At 38.8% G+C, this 14636-nt stretch overlaps 1 protein-coding gene across 4 annotated transcripts in view; it reads left to right on the top strand.

The window, feature by feature from the left end:
• Positions 1 to 251: 251 nt before the first annotated feature.
• GPSM2 (G protein signaling modulator 2) overlaps positions 252 to 14636 on the top strand; it is a 30505-nt gene continuing 16120 nt past the window's right edge. For 2 of the 4 annotated variants that reach the window (XM_075038828.1, XM_075038831.1), the window contains exons 1-2: positions 252 to 336; positions 11920 to 12233. In XM_075038828.1, coding sequence (XP_074894929.1) covers positions 12172 to 12233 — 62 coding nt within the window. In that variant the 5' untranslated portion in view covers positions 252 to 336; positions 11920 to 12171. Of the gene's footprint in view, positions 337 to 11919; positions 12234 to 13925; positions 14066 to 14636 lie in introns of those variants that run through there. The other 2 variants (XM_075038829.1, XM_075038830.1) reach the window with 2 other exon arrangements.

Genomic DNA, 14636 nt, shown 5'->3' on the forward strand with positions numbered 1-14636 from the left:
GGGGGGGGGGACGGGCGGCTCCCTTCGAGGGCGGGGGGCGCGGCCGAGGCGCAGGTGCTGCGGCGACTGCGCTGCTCCGCCTTCCCCGCCCCGCCCGTCGGGGAAGTGGCCCGCCCCCATCAGCGCCCGCCCTTCCCTCCCTCCTTGCCCATTGGTCGGTATGAATGATGCGGCCTTCCGGCGGCGGGGGAGGGCGGCCCCGGCGGGGCGGGCGCGCCGGGATTGGTAGGTTCGAAGAGCGGCTGCGCGTGGGCGGGCGCCGCCCCCCGCTCCGCGCCGCGGTGATCGCTCTGGGAGCTGCTCCGGTGCCGGGCGCGCGCTGGCCCCTCAGCCCAGGTGAGGCGGCGGGACGGGGCGCCAGGACGGGGCGCCAGGAGGCGCGGTCGCTCGCCGCCCGCCGCGAAGCCGGCGGCGGCTGGAGCGCGGGGGTCGAGTCGCGGGCGCGGCGGTGAGCGCTGGATGCCAGGAACGGGGAGGGGGGTGGCTTTGCGGCGGGCAGCCGCCGTGCCGGCTGGGGCCCGCCTGTCAGCACCTGCTCCCGCGCCGCGGTCGGGCGGCTCGGCGGCAGCGCCAGCTCCTCCGGTCCCGGCTTCACAAGGCTGCAGCGGCCTTTATCGCAGAGCCGCTTCTGGGCGGCCTGGTGTGTCGGCGAATAAACTTCCCGCATAGCCAGCTTTGGAAAGCTGCCGTTGGTATCTCAAGTCCGGTATTTGGACTTTAATGGTATTTCTCCTGGCGGTCGTTGGCCTCACTTCTTTGGAAACAAACGCAAGACGTACCTGTCCGGCCAGCCTTTATTGATGGTGTATCCTTCAGAGATCACCCTTGTTTCTCTCAAGTGCGTTAGCAGCAAAAAGGCATTACATCATGTATCTTTAACTAGTTGTGTTGCACTTAATGAGGTGGGTAAGGATGATAATTAGTAAGTAAAATTTTAAGGGGGTGGAATGAAACACGCTGTTACTATACAGGAACCAAAGGACCTGCAAACATACTGTGAAGAGTGAAGTATGTAGGGAACAAGCTCTAAACTCTTAAAAAATTTGAGTTAGACATTGTGTTGTGGCACATGTAAACTCGTATTATACCTGGCCTTATTTATCTGCTAGACTGTAGCCTTTGGTAGTCTAGTTCCTCCCCTTCTTTTGCTTATTTAGTTTTTGAACGGAGGAGCGTAGTTAATCAGGAACTTTTCTTTATCCCTTTATTGACCTGATTGCTAAGACACAAATTGTACTCCACCTTGAAGCTGTAGCCTTTCTTCTGCTTTCAAAGCTTTTTCAGCCTAATGTGCTGTTCCTGCTAGATTCTTGCCAGCTGGCTGCAGGGTGCTTGCATTCTGGGTTGCCATGGAGAGCTGTGCAATCATCTCAGGATAAAGAAGAACACGCGAGTCTTGTACCTCGGAAAGATCAGTTAAAGGATTCTAGTCTTTCCTTGAATTTTGTCTGAAAACTTTATACCTTTTGTTTAGGTCATAATTTTATTAGAGGTGAAAATGTCAGCAAGAAGGTCATGCTTGCAGTGCAGTCCCAAGTACTTTGCTTATGTATTTTTGTTGTGTGTTTGAACTAATTTGTAGGCCTGTACCAGTGTTTCTTCTTCCTGGTTCCATTAATGGTTACCTAGACTTCTGAACTGTGATTATGCATCCCTCTTTGGCGGGAAGGACTTTATACTTTCAGTTGCTTTTGTATACCGCTGAGACAAAACTTACCTGAAACTTAAGACAGCTTTATTGGACTAGAAGAAATGTATGTGGGTCTTGTCTGTTGCTTTATTTAAAATGCGGTTATTTAAATGCTCTTGTAACTCTTTCAGGTAACTTAAAACTACTTAGTATTGTACATTCTTGCTACTCTTGCTGGAGAATTACTTCAAAACTTGATGATTAGGTTAAAGTAATTTTTGAAAAGGTGTTGACAGGCATTTTACCATTTTGTTCTTGTGCTTTCATTGTCACTTGGCTTAAATTGTTTTTTTTTCTTTTATTTTGTTTTTTTTCTGAGGTATTTATAGACAACAATTCTATTTCCTCTTAGACTATCTTTTGGTAGTCAGCAAGCCAGTCTCTTCTAGTATTATTGTTGAGTAAAAGCACTGCAAAAAAGATAGAAAACTTGCTTCTTTTGGCATGTTGCAGAGGAGAACACCACAATTTTGAAAATGAGTCTTACCTCTCACACCTTGTCAGGGTGGGAATTTATTCTTACTTTGCTAGAACTGTTTCTAATGTCAGTTCTAAGCCTTTTCTTGTCAACAAATGACAGTAGACCAAGTTTCTAAACCAGCGTTCTTCAGGTCTCCATGCGCAATATGATTTGGAGAGCAATTTGGCTCCCCATTAGTTAGGAAGGAAAAGTTTTATGAAGAAATGGGTATTTTTTTCTAAAATAAGTGCTCTCTGTCTGTAGTTTTAACTGTCGAATGTGTGGGGAGCTTTTGTTTTACCCGGTTTATCTGGATTCTTCAGTTTTGCTAAAAACAGGATCATTTTTAGTTTCTTCTGGTTTTCCACTTTCTAAAATTTAACAGCAAAGAAGTTTTTACTTTTTTCTTCTTGTCATTCAGTTTTTTTTGTAGCAGTTGTGCGGTCAGTTTCACTTTCCACAACTTAGTCATTCCTGCCCAGATCTGGTAACTATGGTCTTGGTTTTAGTAGTCTTTAAGGTTAACATCTTAATGAAATTGTTTATATTTAGGAAGTAAGTACTGATCTTATGACTTTCTGAAACATTAACCTGTTATTGCTATTACTATTCCTGTGAATGAAAGAATAGAGGGATACAAGTTAAAGGAAAAAACCTCTTTTATTTAGGGACTTAATAGCAAGTCAGCTATACAAATGATTGAATTGAAAAAAACAAAACAAAACACTGTTTTGTGGAAGACCACAACATTAGGAATTCAAAATGCAGGAAAAATAAAAGTGGAAAAACTGGTAAGAGATGTTCCAAAACTTATGTCGTATTGAACAGATGGTTAATGTCAAGCTGCCTCTTGGGACTCAAATTTGGCAGTGTTTGAAGAATATGGTTCTTGCTCATATAAAACTTTTGTGTATTATAAGCCTTTTACTAATACGAAGGAAAAACTTCCATGCAGCTGAGTTACAGGGAAAATAAACCATACCTAATCTACCAAGAATCTTCTCTAAATCTTTTTTATTTTTTCACTATTTTTGTTTACGACATTTTTTTCTACCATCATTGTGCTGGTATACTGTTAGGAATTTTGTTCCTTGCATGCAACACTTTGGAGCCTATACCTTACCTAGCGATTCGTTGGTTTGTTAGAGGACAGCGTATGCTATTGTGACAATTGTATGTGTGTAATAACGTGTATATATAGTGGATAAATCTGTGGGCAGTGGGGGCAAAATGGAGCCCAGTTCAGTATTTATGACACAGACTTAAAAAAAAAAAAAAAAAAAAAAAAAAAAGGCAATGACTAGCTTCTGAATAGATTTGTACCTGCATCCCAAATGTTGGAATAAATATGCAAAGGACTTGGCACCTCAACAAATACTTTTTTTTCCCCTTAAATTTAGGTAAGTGATGTGCCATAAATAAACTATACCTGTGTCTATAGGAAGCAAACAGTAGGAAAAAAAGTGTTCTTCTCACTATAGTATGTGTTCATCCTGCACTTCTACAGTTTTTACACATTGTAGCTGTATGTTTTTCAGCTGTAGACTCATAGTAGAGAAGACAATTAATACTTGTTCTTAAGATGTGGGAACTGAGGGGCACAGGTGATGCACCAAGCAATGCTGCTGGCATTAAATGATGATGGATCATTTTGGTTGTGTAATAAAGGTTCTATGAGAGCTACATCTGCTGCTTGCAGGATAAAAACTTGCTGGAGTGGTAATGAGTTCTTTATGCTGAATGCCTGCTTAATCTCTGAGTGAGCATCAATGTGTGAAATAGAAAATTTGAAATAGCAGCTATATTGCTTCACTTAAATTGCTATTGTGTTTTACTACGAAGGATTTTTTAACATTTAAAAATTTGGTTTGATTTATGGAACCTTAATTTTCCCCTTTCTCTGCAAGACGCTTGTGCAATCTGTCTGTCTGCTTTCTTTCACTTATCAGGATCTCTTTTTAAGAGATGTTATAGGCCAAGAAGGAGCTGAGCCAAGTGGAACATTTTATTGGAGAGATTTGTGATCAACTTGCTATATCAGCTTAAGTGCAAATAGTCAACATTTTGTGCTGAACTTCTGCCATCTGGTGTTCTTTCACATTGTATAACATGCTCCATTTCCCAGACTGAGTTGGCCTCTCCCAGCCAACTTTGCCAGATGCCTTAAATAGTTCTATTTAGAAACCTATACAATACCTTTACTATGCCTAATAGGGCACCTTTGCATTTACTAAAGCTAATAGAGTTGGCCTGGAATTATGACAGTACTCTGAATGTACTAGCAGTGAGGATATATGGTTTTTGTCACTTACATATTGCATCATTCTCCTAAGTTTCTGGCATCTTGTTTCCGCTCTTAATTATTCCATTTTAAGGAATCTACCTTTCAATCTGAGTGCTGGGTGAAAATAGGATGTTTAGTGTGAGTAAAGATACCAGATTCTGGCCAGAAATTTGAATGTTCCTTAACTGAAAGTTTTAAATTTTATTTAGCTTTTGGTGTGATACACGTTTCTCTTGTTGCATAGTATATGTGCAGGTTTTTATCTGCTGCTTGGGTGTTTTCTATAGAAGGAAAAGATGCAAAGGAAAAGAAAATAACCAGTGAGAATGGTTCTTTCTGACTCAGAGAAGGAAGATGCTTCTGGATTCAGTTATCATGGTGGTTTGGAATAGTTTTTTATGATCTGGCAGAAATAACTTGTGTCATTAAGACTGCTTGTGTTTTAAGGTTGGTAATTGTGAGTAATATTGAAAATAATGCTAGGCAATGCTTACTTGTTAAAGGAGGTGTTTGCACAAGCCTTTAACAACAGAAGGGGAAAATGAACAAAAAGGATAAACAGAGTTTAAAAGGCTCGCCATATTGCAGACCTTTAGCATTACTTAAAGCCCCAAACGCTCTGTTAAACTAGGTACTCCACAAACAGAAAGTTAAAAACCTCCTCCTCCTGATCTGTAGAATAAGTGGAAAGTATGTACATGTAATGCTAGAGGGCATGTAGAAATGCTCCTAGACTTCTGTTTGCCTTTAACGGAATGTTGTGTAAGCCAGGGCATCTAGTCTGCTACGCCAAAGAGAGATGTGAGTGGAGGGAGAATCAAGAGGAATTAGCCTATGTGAAAGGGCACAGAAGAAATGAACCTTCTCTTACCTGTATTTAGAACCCACCATGCAGCAGGGCCCATTGGGTTTAGGTAACCAAAGAAATAAAGGAAACCACAAACAAACAACTTTTTTAGAAATAGGATGATAAATTAAATATATTCGCTGTTACCATGTCTGTCATAATGGAGGACCATATTAGTAATTAGGTAATAAATGTTGGACTCTGCTCTGGAGCTGTGTTCCTTTAGTGTTGAATTCAAGTTCATGCTTTCATTTTCAGCTGTGGATGTGGTAAGATCCTCACTTCATGGTGAGCAAAATTTGTCTCAGAAGTGCTTGTCACCTGTTAGTGGTTTGTTGTTTTTTTTTTTTTTCTTAAATCATCTCAAGATTTAGAAAGATCTCATTGTTAGGACCTTTTTAAAGCTTATTTAAAATATAGAAAGTCATAAACTAGTATGATTTATAATTCCATATTTAATCTTGTAAAGTAGTTGTGAGGTTTTATGCAATATTTTCATTATTTGTTTCATATAGTTATTAATACTTTCATTAAAATTCTTTCACAGTCCTACTTCGGACCACTTTGGGCTGTTCTGGCCATACTTGTGCTCCTTTGTCACTAGGGGGTTCCTCCTCCTGCAGTCATATTGATGACTAAATTAAATTGTTGAGTAAAGTAAAATACTTCAACAAAAAGCCTTTTCTTTCATTTGGGTAAATACAGTGCTGGAAACAAACTGAGGAGAGAAGCAAAGAATAGAATCAGTTGGATCACTCAGGAGTTTGTGACAGATAATGATAGTATTTGTGTAATTTTTCATTTAGTAATTATTTTAATTTTTTGAGGGGGGGCTGTTATGAGTGTCATAGCTCCTATTATTAATATTTTTCTACTCTTTTATAACCTTTGTGCTTCTGTGGACTATCTAGAAAGACTGCTGGTCATACTGAAGTAATTAAGTCTTGGGCATTAATTGGCTAAGAAGGGAGATGAAATAATTCCATAGATAATGAGGCAAGTTTCCATACCTCACTATAGTAATTCAGTTCTTTTGATTCATAAAAAAGTAGTAGATATGCATTGATCAGTTCTGGTAATAAAATACCTGTCTAGCCTTATGCTGTCAGTTACAATTTTTTTATTCTCTTTCCAGCAAGGAGCTGATGGTTTCATATATGAGAGGCAGCTCTGTCCACGGTTTGGGGAAAGGAGAGGACATTTCATGTTCCTTTTTCATTAGTATCCTATAAGTAAAATTCTAGGCTTCTGGAGCAGTGGGTTGGTAGGATTTGTATTTTGTTGAAAGAACATCACGTGTGGCCCAAAGCCCAAGCTGATACCTATCCCTTCCACCCATTTTAGGATTGTCTGCAATATTCAGTAATGTGCCTTAATTTCGTACAGACCCATATTTTTAAGTCATCGTGGTAAATATAATTGAGGTGGAGGAGCAAGCATCTGAATCAAGAACACTAGATAGTGGTTTTAATTTATTTGCAGCTTGTTCGGTGAGTCGGATAGCATAGGATGTGTTAGGCTGGGTCTTTCCCATGCTCCATAGTGATTACAAGCTCTGCAGAATCTTCTTTATCAGACTCACACATAGGAGGAGTGTCAAAGGTAGTTATTTGTGAACCTCAGCTTTCCTGTTCTGTCCTTTAGATGCAACCTGTTAATGTTTGATGTGACCTGCACTTGGATTGTATGCTGGAAAGCTTGTATGCTGCTTGCATTGTTTGCTGCTAAGCCAGTCCTTTAATAGAAGTCCCATGGCTCATTCCAGGTGTATCTGCTCCATATATAAATCCATGAGGAGAAAAAGGCAGTATTTTAGAGCAGGTATTGTTCCACGTCATCACTGACCCTGAATAAAACCTCAAATTCACTTCATCACTGAAGGTTGTTTCTGTGTGCTGTCAGCTACTCAGCTGTTGAAATTCTGTCAAAAGTGGTGCAGAGAGCAGTTTAAAATTAAGCTTCCAAGAGTAACCGCACTGGTCTTAGTACAGTGCTTCTTGTGTCTGCATGATCCACGCTCATGACTAGTCACTTGTATTGTACTGGGCTCGTGGTTTGGAAAAAAAAGCTTTTTCCCAACATGGCACACAGTTATTTTAAGGTTCATTCACAGGGGAATGTGTATTGCTACAGAAATGCTAATGATGATGCTGTTTACTATGTAAATACAATATTAAACTTGATATAGAATTTTAAGGGGTGTGGTGGCTTATTTGAGGCTTATTTGTTAATTCAGGTGAATTTTAAAAATATCCTTGGACAGCTTTGAAGACTAAAAGTATGGTTTGTCTAGTTCCGAGTATTCCTTGTTGTACTTTTTGTGTTTATATGCTGTTTTATATTTTGAAAGTCTGGACCCAAGCTAATCTCTGTATTTCAGTAATAAGAATTGTCAGTATATTGTTGTTGTGTAGTCTGTCTCTTTCTCCATAGGGTATGCAAAGCTCTGTTCTGTTTTTAGATAATACAGTTCAATCTTCTTTTCCTTTTTTTGTTTCCACCCATGCTATAGCCTCTTTCTGAAGGGAAATTCAAACAGTTCACCATTGGGCAATTTGCCTTAATCTTGAAACAACAAATCTCTGTAGGTAGTTTTTTGAAGGAAATACAATTTATGCAATTGGTCTACCTTTATCTGTACTTCAGTAGCTTTTGAATCTCTCAGTCATTTGGCAGATGCTCCTTTCCTATAGCTTTGTGAAAAATAGCAGATGGCTAGAGAAAGCATTACTTGATGGTCTCCTTTAGGGAAAGGCAGAAAGAATTGAACTGTTAGATACTCTGTTTCAGCCCCCAAGTGACCAGTCAGCATATGTCAGCCATGTAACTGTAGATAAGCAAAGCAATACTTCTGATCATTTGACAAACTCCAAAAAGGAAGGTAAGGGTTGAGGGAAGGAGCCAGTGAAGCTCCAGAAATGTATCGTTCTAAGGAGATGCAGGCGAAAAAAAAATCTCCCTCTCCAACTATATTGTGATTATAGATTCTATATACTGCTAATAAATAGCAGTATCGTCTTTCTGTTGCTTGCTGATTCTTTTTCTTTTGTGTGGAAATATGGTATTCTATCAAAAGTTAAAATGAAAGGATCTATTGTAGAGGTTCAGTGTAACTAAGAACTGCAAACTGATTAAAGTGATTGTCTACCATTGTGATAAAATTCATGGTATGTAATCACATCTTTTCTGAAATGGAAAATGCCTTAAAACATGACACGCTTGTCTGGAAGTTGTAATAACTAGGACAATTAGTTTGTATAACAGGCTTTTGAGAAAAAAAATGACAGCTATTGTTTTATTGATGTCAGGGACTTGAAATATACTGATGAGGATTGAAGATGGGGGAGTCTTGGTTTCTTCCATAATTTTTCTTGAGAGTCAGTCAGCCTCGTTCAAGTCTTAGCATATATATCACTGATTCAGTTCAGTGATGTTAATGGAAGGTTGAGATGTACTTTCTTTGGATATTGACCATTAGGCCTTGGTTCCCTTTTTTTTGCACTTTTTGATTAAGTGCAAGTGTGATGAGGTTTAACTTCTTAAAGCGTTGTCTGGGATTCCTTTCAGTGTGTAATGTTAGTATTTTACCATGATTTTTTGTTTGTTTCATTGTAAAATTTATAGAAATTAACTTAATAGATTTTATGCAGCTTCAGAGAATCAAGTTAAAAGTAGTTTAATAGAATTTAGTAAGGAATTCAGTCTTAAAACCTCATGCCATGCAAACCCCAGGCTTCTGTATCTATATAGCTTCTATATAAATCTGGGATTTAATAGAAAAGAATGAAAAGTGACTTTGACAGCGGTAAGTGCATTTTTTAGATAAAGCATTTAATTGAGACAAAGTTAGCTTTTTACTGATGGTTTAATTGAAGATCCTTTAGCTGTTTATAGACAGGGTGGATAGCCCTAACTATGGCTCGCCATTTTCTCCTAATACAGAGCTGATAAAGTGTGTGTTTTGTCTATTGTGGGGTATAAACTGGCTGCTGCATTTGATTGCCTAACCTCTGCCTTGCTTTATTGATTTTGGGGAGTGTTGGTTTTGGTATCATACTACTGTGTAATTAGTAACACCAGTTTAATTTTCCACTTCTGAAGGAGGCCCAATCTTTTTCTGTATCATTTTTTCTACTACTTTGACATTACGAAAAAGCTGGGACTTCCTGATTTGATAGCTGGAATAGTAAAATTGTGCATTTTAAGGCTGTGTATGCAACTTCAATTTTCTATTTATGCTTTCCTGAAAGGCAGCTCTTTAACATGAATATGGATTTTGCATTGTTTAGAGGTGTAGAGTGAATAAATTTAAAGCAGCTGCTTTGCATTAATAAAGATTTTTTTCCTAGTAAGCACTAAATGCTTTTTTCGTGCTACATGAAGTTTTAATTAAAAATGTAAGTTTAGGAGAAAGCCCATTTCACTGTTAGATATGCCAATAAGAGTAGAACTTCTGATTTCTGTTAATTCACTAGACTTTTCTGCTGAAGTACTTGTGTCCCCTCAGTCCATTTCATGTTGATCACCAGCTCAGGAAAGGCTTGGTTACACAGAGATATTCTGAATAGTTAAGGTGCATCAAGTGAAAGAGCAAGGCTTAGTTTGCTATAACGTAATCCTCCCAATGCCAGTTTATGCCTTAGAGATACTGTCTGTGGAAGAGTTCATTGATTTCCACCTTCTGAATTTTGAATTCACCACTCTAATTAATATGCTTTAAGTTTCCTTACGGATTACATGGTGGCACGGCTGAAGGCATAACTTGACATCCTAATGAGTTATGGGTGAAGGAAGCGAGGTATGAAGACCAGACCCAGTAATTTTTGTTGGCTCTCTGATCATGATATGTTGGCCAACTGGGGTGTGTCTGTATCACCCTCCCAAGAGTAGGAATGTGCCATGTGGCCAGTAAGGAGGGAAGAACGCAGGGGTAGTGGTTCTAGCTGGTGGGAGATGGTGGCATCAATCAGAGGATGAGATTGAGTATGAGGACAGAAGCGTAGCCCAGATAAAATGAAGTTATAAACAGCTGATGTGAAACATACTGCTAAAAATAACTGGTATTTAAATAAATGCAGTCATTCTGATGTACTTTAAAATGTAACTTTTAAAATTAAATTTGGCTTTTTATTTTTGAAAAAGCTTCTTAAACCAAATTATTCAGTTAATTACAATATAAATACACAAACAAATTACCACAGTCATTATTTCATGATCCATGACAGTTGCCAAAGCACACGTTTTATAGTTTGTGGCATGTAGCAATTTGCATGAGTGTATCCATCTATGGAAGAGAACTTTCAGTGCCCTTGCATTTGCTGAGCAGCAGGAAGGCTCATGGATGATTGCTGTAGACTGGGTAGCTTACAGCTATCTGCTTGTACGAGTTATCTGATCTGAGGTTCGGACAAACTTCCAGAGAGTAAATACCTGTAACACAGTCTTCCCAGTATGTGGGTTGCAATGGTATTTTGAACTGTATGTGTCACACTTTGTAATTGCAAAAATATACCCACACCCACTTGTTGATGCCAAATAATTCTAATGATGAGCATGGAAGGGCAAAAAAGTTGTTTAACTGGAAGAATGTGGATGGTCTGTTTGAGGGGTGCTGTCAAGGTAGAGTATGATGGGAAGCATGAATCTTCACACCTGGTACTTGATAAAACTAATGAGAGGAGAAGGCATGGCCTACATCGACAATTAAAAATAGAGGGTTGCGTTTTTTTCTGGTGACAGCTTTAAATCTGAGCTCTGTTCTTGTCTTTGGACATCTCTGCAGTCTGTTGGTGAAACAGGCATCTGTGAATTACACAACTATATGTTTACTTGTAAAGGAAGGTAATATTAGTACTGAGCAATAAATATGGCAACTCCTCTACTAAAAATATGCTTAAAAGTGGGTAAACTTTTGAATACAGAGTTTCTTTTCTGCTAATCTTTTCTGTGCCAGCCTAAACATGTCTCATGTTGAAGTGCTGGCTGCTGCACTCCCTTTGAAGCAGGGTTTGGAGCTCGTATGACAGTGCTGCAGCATTGTGGAATGTGAAGCCAGTGTAAAATAAAAAAAAAACCAAAACAAAAACCAAACTCCCATACCTCCCCCCTTTTCTTATGGAAGCAGGGAGGGGAAAGCAGAATGGACTTTAAACCTCTGCTGGCTTCTGTGCTTACAATGTTCTGGGTGGGATGATCTCCACAACGGATGACCTCCAGATGGGATTGTGCCAGTCAGTTCTGGCTACTGTGGGACTTCAGCTAACTATCAGGGTTTCAGCAGTACTGTTTGTGTAAAGCAGTTTGTGAGCTTGTTTCATATTATGGCTTTTATTCTGTAGCTTTCATCACTTAAGCTTTTTGTTTGGAACTTCATGAGGCCAAAGAATACTAACAAGGGTAAATTACTCAAAGCTTCCAACAGGAAAGAGTGTTGGTTTTTGCTAAACGTCTTTGCTTTCTCGCTTGCCTACAGGAATTGCCATATATATGTAGTAGGCTTTGGCTCTGGCTTTTAAGTTCTTCATTGACGCTTCCTGCTTGGCAGGAGTAGTGTTATGCTTTTACATCAGCTGCAAATGGTTATGAGTTATTAACTGACTATGAGACTTCAAGCCAAGCATTTTGTGTTCCCTTTGCAGAAATGCAGCTGAATGGAGCTTAAAGGGCCACAGATGAAAGAACTTGAACATGTTTCTGAAGGTTTAAGATGTGTCTGACAGTGATCTCCTTACCTTAGTAATAAAGAAGAGTTTTTCAACAGGAGCTTAGGATATCTTTACTCCATCTTATTAATATACTAACTGGAATGGTGTTCTGACAACAACTCTCCATAGTAAAGTACTTACCCTACTACAGAACAGTATTATTTTCTCTACTGATAATGCAACTCAATGGAGGAAAGTGATGTTTTGATAAGCATGCGTGAAGATCGTTCCTTTCATGTGCGATACAGGTAAGACTGTATTCATTTTAGTATGGATGAATAAATGCTCTTAATAATAGAAAACTAAACAAGTTGCAACAAATAGTCTGGTATCTCTGTTATTAGTGTTATTGAAACTGAAAGCTAAAATCACTTTTTTCTTTTCTCAGTTTTTGAACTATGAAAATTCACTTTTGCTATGTAGTAGATTGTATTAGTATAATTACATGATTGTATAGTATTGGAACTGTGTGCCGTTGCAGAATAGTACATGACTGTATTTCTTTGTATTTCTGATAGAATGATACGAGGTATGATCCCTGCATGGTTAATACCTGCTCTCTCTCTTCTTTTAACTTTTGGGCTGCATATGGAAATTGTTGAGTTTTGTCTGCTAAAGTTCTCTGTACTTGTCCACTGTTTGCTTCTATGAATGATGAATTCATAGGTGTGCTGTCACCTAGAGCAGTGTTTTCCTTGCTTAAAATAAAGAGATTTGATCGATAGATAAACTGCTTTGATACCGTGGACTAAAAAAGTACTGTTATTGCAAGTCAAGAGGATATGTGATTTCACTTCAGAGAGCTTTTATAATTTTTCTTCTGGAATCCCCTTTACAGACATGGGACAACATGTTAGTGTTGCAGACTCGCTCTGAAGAACCGGAACAACAGAAGCATTATGTAGTGCATGTATTTGGATGGCTGGTGTTTGGAAGCGTGAATCTTGCAGCTCACTCAATAGGAAGGGACACTGGAATGATTGTTTTAAAAACAGATCAAAAGGGTGATTCTTCTTGTGTGCTCCCCCCACCCTCTCCACTAGTCATCCTTGCTTTGGAGGCTTTTGCCATGCTAGCTAACAGGAATAAAGCACTACCCCTATTTGTAAGACAGTGCATGCTATGGCTTAAAATTAATTCTGAAAATGTTCTGACAGTGTTAGATTGCTGTTAGATTGGTCTTCCCTTTCATGGAAGTACAGTGTTAGTTCTGTTTAGCAGTGCAGTCAGCAGGAGGAACTTTTTCATGGACAGTAAGGAGAAAATCAGCAAATAAACTAATTTACTCTCTGCTCTCTTTAATTTGCTAAAATCTTTATATGGTGTCTTTGACAGCAGGAATCTCTAAGTGTGTGAGCATATTTCTTCTGTGCTGTTTCCTGAATGTATCTAACTCCCAGCATTCCTCTAACATGTTTACCCATGCTGTTACTGATGCTCTTGGTCCTCCCCAGACAACTATAGAAGATCCTTGCTCACTCTAACAACAGCAGGAGCTGTTCAGGGTACTATTATAGAAGTAAATGGATGAAGAAAGTGGCACAGCCAATTGTCTCATTTAAATTGACAAGCCAAAAATAACTTCAAAAAAATTGGCAAGCACAGTCAGGGTAAAATGTCTTACTACTTTGTGCTGTATTTCAGTACAGGCTTGAATGATACTGATTAACAATAAAAATATTAATGGCCTTAGTAAACATTTCTGTAAGAACTGTAATCTGATGAACATTTAAAATAACATCAAGGCATAATACTTTTTTTTTAATATTAAACTTTTCTAAAACTTAGACTGAATTAATTTGCAGTTTCTCTATTGAACTGGAATTTTATGATAATTTAATAGCTATAATATGGAAAGATTTTATTTGGTTGTAGTTTAAGATCTGATGCAGGAAAGAATAGGTCATAAATTACTGGGGGGGGTGGTGTTATTTATCAGTTTTAAAAATTTCTTATCTACAGGTATTGTCTGAGGCTCATTTGGCTCTGCTTTTTCCTTTCTTCTGGTACTCCAATAGAACTGACTTTAAAAAGAAGCTGGTGGCCCACTCCTAAGGAAAGGCTTTACTCTTAAGGAAAGGTCTGTTTCTTACTGTGCAAGCTGTTTCTTTCTCCCCACTGTACTTGGCCAGTATCACTTTAGCAGCTATAAAAATACTTACACTGGTGGAAGGAAACTATTTTTTATTCTTATGTTGTTTAGTGACTGAAAATAAAATGCTGATAAATGGGACTAATAAGTGATCTGTAGAGTAAATATTTGCAGAACTCACTTGTCTTGGCCTGCTAAATACCAAAACCTTGTAACTGCTTTTATCTTGACTGGAAGAAAAGAACCCCAAATTCAGGTGTGTCGTTCCTTCCTGTGTATGTGTGTTTCTAAGTTTTGTTTCTAAGATTGTGATCAAACCTAGTGGTCAGTGTGGTGTGCTTCTGCAGTATGTATAGAAACCAAGAATAAGGGCAGGAGTCAGCAATAGTATGTGACCTTTATTATAGGAAGCTGTGGCATTAGTAATTTTATGCATCTGAATTAGAGATATAATAGGGTTTTTTTTGTTTTGTGTCTAGGTTTGGTATTGTGGATCGACATGTTTCATGGCAATTACGTGGCAGCTCCATTCCCCCTCAATAGCAAAAAGTCCCCCTGG

Source organism: Buteo buteo, chromosome 10, assembly GCF_964188355.1.
Source record: "Buteo buteo chromosome 10, bButBut1.hap1.1, whole genome shotgun sequence".
Lineage (NCBI taxonomy): Eukaryota > Metazoa > Chordata > Aves > Accipitriformes > Accipitridae > Buteo > Buteo buteo.